At 39.4% G+C, this 12,067-nt stretch overlaps 1 protein-coding gene across 4 annotated transcripts in view; it reads left to right on the top strand.

Moving 5' to 3' along the window:
• Positions 1–2,230, top strand: part of Rat1 (5'-3' exoribonuclease 2 Rat1) — a 42,910-nt gene extending 40,680 nt beyond the window's left edge. For all 4 annotated transcript variants that reach the window (XM_089461905.1, XM_089461906.1, XM_089461904.1 and 1 more), the window contains 2 exons: positions 1,017–1,169; positions 1,964–2,230. In XM_089461905.1, coding sequence (XP_089318031.1) covers positions 1,017–1,169; positions 1,964–2,124 — 314 coding nt within the window. In that variant the 3' untranslated portion in view covers positions 2,125–2,230. The remainder of the gene's footprint in view (positions 1–1,016; positions 1,170–1,963) is intronic.
• The last annotated feature ends 9,837 nt before the right edge of the window (positions 2,231–12,067 follow it).

Below are 12,067 nucleotides of genomic sequence, written 5' to 3'. Positions count from 1 at the left end.
GATGTAGGAGATATAAATTTATTACTGGTTTTCAATAAATCGATAACAAAATAACGGGGCAATTTATCGATATTTAAAGCAAAACTCGATATGCGCGTGCTATACACGGACCTAGGAAAAAAAATTTCAAGTCTCTAGCTCTTATATCTTCTGAGATCCACGCGTTCAAACATACTGAAAGACGGACGGACGCCTCTTTCTGCCTGTTACATACATTTAACAAAACCATTATACCCTGATTTCCCATTGAAAATGGGTTCAGGGTATAAAAAAAAAACAACAAAAATTTTTAAGGTGCAAAATATTATTAAATATTGTGCATTGAAGGGTCCAAATAATATAAAAATTACCATTTTTGCAAAATTGTTGGCCGACCAAATCGCCCACTGTGCGATGGTCAGCTTGGGGGTGTGCTAGGCAGCTGGGTTTTCTTTCCTCACAGGTGTCTCGCCGCAGCCCGCAGCATTGGTTACGCGACTCAAAGCCGAGTGTTATACATCGGAGCTGAATCGTGGTAACAGTCAGCTTGGCTGTGTGCTAGACTAGCTATCGCTAGCACTTCTGGGCATCCGGTCATAGCTCATAGTGGGTGCAACGTGATCCTGCTCCGAGTGTTATACACCAGAGCTGGGTCGAAACGATGATCAGTTGGCCCGTTGTTATCTAGGGCTGGCCATCGGGCTTCGGGAATAACAAGTGTAGCGCACTAGTACAATGTGGGTGCGACGTGACCCTGCTCCGAGCGTTATACGCCAGAGCTGAGTGAAGGCTGGCTTCCAGCAAGAGATTTTGTGGCCCAAACACGGCTAACTCGGCCATCTCGGTCCACTATCCCTTCTCATTCCTCTGTCCCGGCTATTTACTAAATTTCTTCTTCCCCCTGGTGGAGACTGAGAGTTTTACCCCGGCCAGTAGAAAACTTCTTTACAATATATTTACATTTTGAATTGATTGGAATATTAATATTGACTGCAATGAAAATAAACTTATATTCCTTGTATTTCATTTTACATTAGGTTTTGGAGTACATTCGCAAAGAGCTTACATTCCTCCCGGCGGTCATCGATTAGTATCATCCAATATACGAAGTCAAAGAACCGACAATGGACAAAGTATGGGTTACCAAAACAATGGGAGGAATTGTGTAAATTATAATAATCCAATACAAGGTACGCAAAAAAAAAAAAAAAACTAAACCTTTCGAAGAATTGATATTTCACAATAATTCTTCGAGTCTTTCTGCTTACACAAGAAACACACACACATTCATACACAGAAAAACATAGGGATGCAAGCACGCATTGGCAGCAGTTTGGGCTTACTATTAAATTTAATTGTTTAATAACTTTTCTTATTGAGCTATGCTCATGAAACTCTAGTACTTGAAATACACCTTTTAAAAAGGTGAGGGTGAGGGGGTGGATATTCGGGTGGGGGATAAATTACAACAAAAACCGAAATTATATAAAATTTGGAGACTGTAGCTCTAAAGGTGTAAGGTATAATTAAATAACTAGGAAAAACAATTTCAAATCTCTAGCTCTTATATTCATACATACGGACGTACGGACGGACGGACGGACAGACAGACGGACAGGGCCAAATCGACTCAGCTTGTCGCCCTGATCAAGAATATATATACTTTGTGGGGTCTGCCACGCTTCCTTCTGACTGTTACATACATTTCAACAAAACCATTGTACCCGGATTTTCCAATTTCAATGGGTTTCTTTCTTGTACTCTACTTAGTCCTTCTTTTGCCTAAACATAAACATAAACATTTTAAATTAATATGTATGAAGTAAATTAGTTGATTAATATGTATTTATAAAATAAGAGTCAAGTGATTCGACCCTTCGCAGGAATCAGGGCATCTCATAGTCGCCCAGCCGGCCAAACAGATAACTTGTCTAATAATAAATATTGTGGCTTCTAAACTTCATTTTATTTTTGTATATTGCAGGCTATAATCCAAACCAAAATTACCATCAGAGACCATACCAACCAAGATATAATGATTCAAATTATCAAAATCGTTATAATAATAATGGACCAAGGCATCCGTACGCCCGACCTCCACATAGAGGAAATCATCAGCAGCACTCAAATTATAGACGATTTTAATTACTGCTTGTATTTAAAAAAAATTAATCGTGTCCACTTATATTTGTTTAAAAGAGCCATCAAAAATTGTATTTCATTCAAATATATTCATATTGTGCTTCCTTTACATCGTTTGACAATATCTATGTGAAGTATACGAAATAAGTAAATGGGACACTACGTTTAATATAAAAACTGGACAAATGTTAAAAAAAAAAAAATGTTTTCGAAATACATCAAGTAATAAAAAAAAATATGAGAGATTAAAAAAGAATACTTTAGAAAGTATTAGAAAGTAAAATAATTAAGCTAAATTCGGCTGATTGCTGTAATCCAGTTGAGATTTTCTATCGTATTTAGTCGGGGCTGTTTTCTGAGTTTCTGAATGATAGACGCATTGTCCTGCTCTAAACTCCAATGTCACCATAATGATCAGTGGGCTTTTTATGTTACCTGTACACTGCATATATAGAGTTACACATCAGGACCTTTAAATAGAACATATCTATCAACTGTACTCGATTAACTTTATTGCTTGGAAGTCAATCCGGTTGGTGGAGTATTTTACTTTAAGATTTGCTGAACCGGTCTGGTAAATATCAACAACCATATTTGTGATACGCAGATGTTTTCTTTAACCGTTAAATTTGTATTTATCTTTGTCAACTAATGGAGAACGGCTTTTCCATTATATTCTAGTTTTTGAGTAAATTTCCTAGAGAGTTTGACCAAATCTTCACATTTAACCTTTAGGCATAATATAATATTAAAACAAACTTATAGAGTAAAACACGGCGTCGTCTCAGCGTAATATTTATTGTAAGATGTTCGAAATTGGAATTCTCCATGCTTGTACTGTTGGATTATTTTATCTGAAAGGAAGGAAACGCGGCTTGAGTTTTTCTTCAAAAATCGATAACTCGTCCCGTTATTTTGTATCGTTTAAAAACATTGAACATCGGTAAAAAATTGATATCTGCTAAATCTTTAAAGCTAGCGTCATAGCACTGACCAGAGAACACATAGACTAGACATGTAGAACAAATTTTTCTACAGCAGAAAATGTTAAGTTGGTCGACCACTTTACTTCGTATTTGCTCGGCTCGGTCGCTGGAGGTTCGAGCAGTGAAAATATTGGACGACAAAAACAGTGCGCTGTGAGCCTTCAGACGAAATGGTCGTGATTATGTATGAAGCACATCTATGTGCCATTTGTCCTACTCTCTCTCTCAGTTCCTCTCTCTCGCTCTCTATGGTCGCTGAAATCATCACTCTCAGCGGCGCACAAAAATTGAAATTTTTGTTCGCGACGATCCCAGCTTTTTCCTTTTGAACGAAGGGTATACCTAAATCATAAAAGCGTTTGTAAGGTTCATGCAAACAAAATGTAGCGTTTCGATGTATATTCGTGGGAAGGGTATGAAAGCGTTGATACGCATAAAGAATATGATTTCGCGACGGGCAATCACACACACACTTGCAGTCTCTGGAAACATGTGTGAGCATTTGTGGCCTGCGTACGTAACTCTTGCTGCCTGAGCAAATTGTAATGCCCAAAATTTACCGTTGATTGGCCTTTGAGTGATCACATACATTTGTATACATATGTATGTGTATGTATGTATGAGATAGGATGACAATTGTCTGGCGATTTACTAGTTTGTCAATTTTGTATGGTTTCAATTGTAGAGTGACTGTCAAATGAGCCTTCATGACTTACATCAGTAATTTTGGCAATAATGAGTACATCTTGAGTTAGTAATATATGTCTATGTCCCCTTAATGTTACCATAGCATTTAATAAACTTATTAGTATCTACGATCATCTCTTCGGTTGAAAATGTGTTCAAACTAATTTTAATTATATATAATTACTGTATTTTATCGATATATGCATTTATAAACATGAATTAGTATAATAATATACATATGTATGTACATATGTACATCTGTATGAAGTGGATATGACAGTCTGTAAGACCGACCAATGACCAATATAATTATTATATACAGTCTGTCAAGAATGAGTTGGCACACTGAAAAAAAATTGAATTTTTTGACTTTGGATGCAAATATCTAAGTCAATAATGCATAAAAATTATTTTTTTCAAATAGGAATATGTTTAATATTATTTCATTAATTTAAATATAAAAATAGAAAGCATAACATTCAATATGTAAAAAAAAAACCAACAAAAACAAAGAATACTCATAAATAACAGTGTCAATAATGTGTTGGCACACTTACAATCTATGAATCTTAACTTAAAATTAAAGCTAAAATATGATTAATTAACATAATTTTAATATTTTGTGTGGCCTCCCTGGGCATTTAAAACATGTTGAAGGCGTTTTTTCATAGAAGCTATAAGGTTTTTAATTAAATCAAGAGGGATTTTTTCCCACTCCTCAATTATAGCTGATTTGAGTTGTGTGCGGCTCTTAGGATTCCTTTTTCCAACTTTCTTTTTCAAGTATGCCCACACATGCTCAATCGGGTTAAGGTCAGGGCTCTGGGGGGGTGTGTCAATCACTTTGCCACAGTTGTACAGCAGCCAAGTGCGAACAGTGAGTTCTTTATGCTTCGGATCGTTGTCCTGATAAAATTTAAAATTTGGCTTGTTGCCATTCAGAAAGCCGAATTTAGCCGCACTTGCTCTCAAATTTGCTCTCAAAATTTGGAGGTACTGATCTGCATTCATTGTGCTTTCAATGAATGCAATTTCTCCGACTCCCTTGCTTGATATACACCCCCATATCATCACCGATAATTTGCCAAATTTAATAGTGGGAATAATATTTTTGCTGTCAAGAGCCGTTAATGGCTTGCGCCATACCCTGGGATGACCATCATTATAGTACTGCATCATTTTTGTTTCATTACAGAATATGACGTCCTCCCAATATTCTGCGGGGTAACAAGCCATGTTAACAGCAAAAGTTAAACGCTTTTCGATATTTGCTTTTGATAACAGAGGCTTTTTCCGCGCTACTCTCGAACTGTACTCATGGCTCATGAGGGCTTTGCGTACCGTTTCATGTAAGACATCTATGCCACATTCTTGCTTCAGCTCTTTAGCAAGACATCTTACAGAAATATGCGGATTAGCGTTCACTTTTCTGAGAATAAGACGCTCTATTCGTCCAGTGATCTTTTTTTTCGGCCCTCCTCCCGTCTTTAAAAGCAGCCTATTTTCTTTTTCGGCCCGGTTTATAACGTTATAAACCGTTCTCCTGGGCACAGAAAACATGTCCATCAATTCTGGAACGGATTTGCCCATCTCGTGGTTGTAATAGATGAGCTGCACCATCTCAAAGCTTAATCGCTTTCCAGGCATTTTAAAAAAATATTAAATTTGTGCTTAAATGCGTAACTAGCGAAAATTGACAATCAAATGGCAAGAAATGTAAAAGAAAACGTTCATAGATGCATAAAATATCAACAGATAACAGTAAAATACCGTTACTTCTAAGAATTAGAGCAAAGCAGATGTGCAAAGCGCTCAGTGCCAACACATTATTGACACTGTTATTTATGAGTATTCTTTGTTTTTGTTGGTTTTTTTTTTTACATATTGAATGTTATGCTTTCTATTTTTATATTTAAATTAATGAAATAATATTAAACATATTCCTATTTGAAAAAAATAATTTTTATGCATTATTGACTTAGATATTTGCATCCAAAGTCAAAAAATTCAATTTTTTTTCAGTGTGCCAACTCATTCTTGACAGACTGTATTTGCTCAGGCAGCAAGAGTTAAGCACGCAGGCCACAAATGCTCACACATGTTTCCAGAGACTGCAAGTGTGTGTGTGATTGCCCGTCGCGAAATCATATTCTTTATGCGTATCAACGCTTTCATACCCTTCCCACGAATATACATCGAAACGCTACATTTTGTTTGCATGAACCTTACAAACGCTTTTATGATTTAGGTATACCTTTCGTTCAAAAGGAAAAAGCTGGGATCGTCGCGAACAAAAATTTCAATTTTTGTGCGCCGCTGAGAGTGATGATTTCAGCGACCATAGAGAGCGAGAGAGAGGAACTGAGAGAGAGAGTAGGACAAATGGCACATAGATGTGCTTCATACATAATCACGACCATTTCGTCTGAGCGCTCACAGCGCACTGTTTTTGTCGTCCAATATTTTCACTGCTCGAACCTCCAGCGACCGAGCCAAGCAAATACGAAGTAAAGTGGTCGACCAACTTAACATTTTCTGCTGTAGAAAAATTTGTTCTACATGTCTAGTCTATGTGTTCTCTGGTCAGTGGTCATAGTGTACAGTCATAGGTATGTACTTTATAGAATTTATTTATATAGAAGAATATTTCTATATACATATATAGAATTTCGATATTTGTTAAAATTCACCCCACCCCTATATCGACCCCATCACGCTTAAATTTGTAAAAGGCGGGTTTCAAATACTAGAGACTTGTGTTTAGGCAGCTGAATACTTTTTGCGTTTTGTATTTTATCCAATTTGTGACAATTATTATCTTTATCGTATACTTCCATATTGCGAATCCCATTTAAATATATTTTTAGCGACTTGTAGTCATTTCTTGCCACTTGAGTTAAGTTGTCCGGATAAACCGTTCCGACAAGAAAAGTTTCACGAAGCTTAAGGTTTATCTTAATGCTGCCAAAGGACATGCTGTACGTGGGATCGAGATCAAAAACTCTATCAGCCGCAACAACCAAAAAGCCAATGTTTATGTTCTTTGTCAGCTTAGAAGCAGCAGCAACAACAAGGACACCTTCGCCATTATTCGCATGTGCCAATGCGTTGTAAAAGTTGGGCTCCCGGTCTAAAACAAAGACGTGCTGCAGTGCTATCGCTGCCAAGGACTTGGGAACTCCCAAAGCTACTGCAAGCTACCACCTAAGTGCGTATAATGTGGACAGGGCCTGTGGAAAAGCAGGCCAGACATAGAGCACTACCTGAAAACATTGTTTCTGAAACCCACTGTTCCCCCAAATCCTATTTTACCCTTAATGGCTACGACGCGAACCATCCAAATATCGCCGCCCGCAAAGGAGCGGCAATTATAAGCGGTATAAAGACAATTGAACTACCAAATCAACAAGAGTCACTGGCAACGCGATCGACTTGTGCTCTGACCACAGCGCCGTCAAACTTCTGGTCAATATACCTGCCTACACCCATTCCAAGAGAAGTAGACTGTTCAAACGTAACACTAATATACAGTTATACAAATAATGGTTACACATTGGCAGAACAGTCTGGATCCAGCGGGCTGCAAAAGAGGAGAGCTCAAGGAGCTGCTGTACTACTTGAGAAGGCAATCCCTTAACCAGTACCTAGAAGAAGTGGAACCCGGTCACCCCCATCACGATCTCTGGAGCGTTACCAAAAGCATCAAAAGGCCAGCGATCAAAAAAGAGCCATTCAAGCGTGCAGATGGAATGTGGTGCAGATCCGACAGCGACAGAGCCGCGGCGTTTGCTAACCACCTACACGACGCATTCACCCGTTTTACAGGGTGCTTTAACGAGGATGCTTCCTTGACGTTGCTTGTCAGATGGCCCTCCCAACTTCTGCAGTTGCTGCAGAAGAGCTGTCATCAGAAATCCGAAAGCTCAAAGCATCCAAGTCGCCCGGATATGATGGAGTCGATGTACCTGCCATTAAAGCCCTACGGCAGTCTGGCCTAGAGCTTCTCCTCAACATTGTCAAAAAATGCTTTCAGCTAGGACACTTCCCCACCCAGTGGAAATGCGAAATCAATCTGATCAAAAAACCTGGGAAACCTGGGAGCTAATCTCGCCTCATATCACCAGAGAAGTGCCACAGGATCGTTGAGAAAATACTGGAAGTAAATGAGGAATTGAAATACTGCGCTGCGGTGTTTCTGGTCGTAAAACAGGCTTCCGACAGAGTTTGGTACACAGGACTGCTCATTAAGCTCAAGGCAGCTCTCCCCGCACCCTACCACATGCTCCTTAGATCTTTTGTTGTCAGCAGAAGTTTCAACGTGAAATGTGGTGACGAAAAGTCCGACATCAAAGAGGTTAGAGCCGGAGTCCCCAGGGAAGCGTATTGGGCCCAGTGCTTCACACGCTCTACACCGCTGGTATGCCCATCGTTCCGGACGCCAGACTACTAACCGTCACCTACGCTAATGACACAGCCTTTCTAGCCAGCGACGCCTCACCACAAACCGCTTCCAATATACTACAAAAGCAGCTCGACCAGTCAGCACATGGTCATGGTCACTAGCGAAAAATCCACACACACAACGTTCACACTAAGAAGAGGAAATTGCCCTCCTGTCCAGCTAGATGGTTCTACTATCCATGATAGCGTAACAGCAAAATATCTCGTTCTTCCACTCGACAGAAGTCTCACATGAAAACTCCACCTACAGTTAAAAAGAAAGCAGCTGGACGAGAAGCTGAAAAAACTCTTCTGGCTACTGGGCAAAAAATCAAAGCTAAAAACAAGAGTAAAGCTCCTCATATTCAAGACCATTATAAAAAACCTATGGACATAATGGATCTTGATTTGGGGCACCACTAACGCCACCAATGTGATATCATCCAACGCTCCTAAAACAGAGCCCTGAGACTGATCTCTGACGCCAACAGCTACACCACAAACGTGGAAGTACACACCAGCGCCACAACCAGAAGGCTAAGAAGACACCACCCGCTAGATCTCCCGCACATTGCGGATCAGTAACTTATAGCTGCACCTTCCCCAACTCTCATACATGTCGCCCAAGCAAACTGCCAAAAACCGCACAAACTCACATGTTATTGTATAAGTCATCCACAACCACACCACCCACAGACACTATCCTCACATATTTGTTTCGTAATACCGCTAATATTAAGCCACCACCAATGTTCACCTATTGCAATGTTTTGCAAAACAATTTACTGATTGTCCAAAAGGACAGATTGTAAATAGACCAACGGATAAAAAACAAGTAAGAAGGCTCTAGTCGAGACTGCTCGACTAGGAGATACCCTAAACCCTCCAAGCTGGTATTCTAATCAGTCGGGACTTCTTTTATGCAAACATACATACACATGCACTTATACGCACGCGCTCTGCAACTGCGCAGTAAGCAGCGACTGCGCTTGGGCTGCGCTGCAGTGTGGGCAATATTAAGAGAATTTATTTGTTGAATAATTTCTTTTGTAGACATATGATCTTAATGAAACTTTCAAAACGTAATCATATGGTAAATATGTGTGTACATTCCAAAGCCCAAGTCTCTAGTACTTAAAATGCGTTTTTTACAAATTAAGGGAAAAGGGGGCGTGTTATCAAAAATCTGTAAATTACAAAATCTTTGTATCGATTAACTTCATATACAACGCAAGACTCCAGGTCTAAAAGTGTTCAAATTAGGCTGAAAAAACAAAATCAATTTTTCGACTTTTCTCGATAAAAATGTTATCAGATGATTTATCGAAAAAATAAAGCAAACTCGTACTGCGTATGGCCACTAACCAGAGAACACATAGGCCGGACACGTAGTGTAAGGCGTTTTGCACTCTTTTTTCGAGCGTTAACACCCCAGACAACTTCGTATTCGCTCGGCTCCTCACTTTTAGGTTCGGGTTACTAAAATATACGAAAGCACAATCATTTCGCTTCATGCGCTCGACCGAGATGCTCAAATGTTGAACAAAAGATCCCTCTATGCTCAATGTTTTCCTTGCTCTCTCTCTCTCTCTCTCTCTCTCTCTCGATGCTCTCTGCTCTCTCAAATGTGTATATGTATGTATGTATGTGAGGCTCACAATGTGAGCACAAGCAGCAGCAAGAACCCATGCCTTCCCTTCTGTGTGAAGGATATTCCGAACTCTTTAAGCCGTTTGCCATGCGTTTTCGTTATTATTTGTCGGAAGAATATGAAAGCGTTGGTGCGCATAATGAAAATGTTTTCGCGACGAGCATGCACACACACACTTACAGTATGCTACATGCACTATGAGCATTTGTATGCCTGTGTGCAAAACCCTTGCTGGCTGTAGCAATTTGAAATCCTAGCATTTGAATTTGGTCGATCTTGTGAAGTGCTCACACTTACAGAAATATGTATGTTTGATTGTGTGTACGCAGGGGCCGCGATGCTCACAAATGATGGGGTAATCATTGTAGAAGCATTTTAGTGCCTTTATATGTATGTGCGTGTGTGTATGTTTATATGTATGTGTATGCACGCGACATGAGCATTGACGTGTGCCTACGACAACTTAGAATTGTGTGAACGATTTTGGGTTTTAATTGAAGAGGCGCGCTTACATTTAAGTAGATGATTTTGTTTCAATGGTCGTGGGTTTGCCAATCAGAATGATATTTGCTAAAAATGTAGTACCTGATCAATCCCTGTGGCCAAATTGGAATGCGATTTTCGATCCCTTGTCCCTGCACATATACAGGTGAAATTTACCTTTTTAATAAGAAGCATGTGTATGTACATACATACATATACTGGCTAAATGGACCCATTTTAAAGGGTGCATCTGTTAGATGTCATAAAAATCATGCAATTTAAAAATACCTATAAAAGTAATAGGAAGTGCACTTGCTTTATTAGTTAGTCAGCTACAAGTATCGATACATGATTTTATATCATACAATCTATCGAAATCATTTCGTGGCTCATACCACGAACAACAGGTCTCGTTTGTCAACAAAAAAAAAAAAAAAACTAATGTGCACGAATTGGATGGGCACAGAAAGAAGATTTTGGGCAAACTCTAACAAACACCACAGCAACAACCAACAGCACTTTTCCTCTTTGTGGCAAATCACACATTAATTGCTCCCATCAACCTAGGAATTCTGTGCCAAACCAAATTATGCGATAGCATGAGCGTTTAGCGATTTAAACTACGCCGTACCACTAACCAGAGAACACATAGACTAGACAACTAGTGGAAAGCTTTTTGCACGCTTTTTTTGAGGCTTTAGCACCCCAGACAGCTTTGGACTCGCTCGGCTCCTTACTTTTAGGTTCGAGCTACGAAAAAATACGAACGCACAATCATTTCGCTTCATGCGCTCGACCGAGATGGTCAACTTTTGAACAAAAGATCCCTCTATGCTCAATGTTTCCCTTGCTCTCTCTCTCTCTCTCGATGCTCTCTGCTCTCTCGAATGTGTATATGTATGTATACATGTGAGGCTCACATTGTGAGCACAAGCAGCAGCTCACGAAAATTGAAATTTCTTCGCAGTAAGAACCCATGTCTTCCCTTCTGAGTGAAGAGTATACCGAACTTTTCAAACCGTTTGCCATGCGTTTTCGTTATTATTTGTGGGAAGAGTATGAAAGCGTTGGTGCGCATAATGAAAATGTTTTCGCGACGAGCATGCACACATACACTGTCCCTTGCTACATGTACTATGAGCATTTTTTGTATGCCTGTGTGCAAAGCCCTTGCTGGCTATAGCAATTTGAAATCCTAGCATTTGCATTTGGTCGATCTTTTGAAGTGCTCACACTTACATAAATATGTTTGATTGTGTGTACGCAGGGGCCGCGATGCTCACAAATGATGGGGTAATCATTGTAGAAGCAGTTCAGTGCCTTTATATGTATGTGCGTGAGTGTATGTTTATATGTGTATGCATGCGACATGAGCATTGACGTGTGCCTACGACAACTTTGAATTGTGTGAACGATTTTGGGTTTTAATTGAAGAGGCGCGCTTACATTTAAGTAGATGATTTTATTTCAATGGTCGTGGGTTTGCCTATCAGAATGATTTTTGCTAAAAATGTAGTACCTGATCAATCCCTGTGGCCAAATTGGAATGCGATTTTCGATCCCTTGTACCTGCACTTATAAAGGTGAAATTTACCTTTTTAATAAGAAGCATATGTATGTACATACATACATATACTGGCTAAATGGACCAATTGTAAAGAGTGCATCTGTTAGATGTCATAAAAATCATGCAATTAAA

Source organism: Drosophila arizonae, chromosome 2, assembly GCF_054131065.1.
Source record: "Drosophila arizonae isolate 15081-1271.41 chromosome 2, UAZ_ARI_1.0, whole genome shotgun sequence".
NCBI lineage: Eukaryota > Metazoa > Arthropoda > Insecta > Diptera > Drosophilidae > Drosophila > Drosophila arizonae.
Note: the sequence above shows the minus strand (reverse complement) of the source record. Positions and strands in the feature narration are given on the sequence as shown.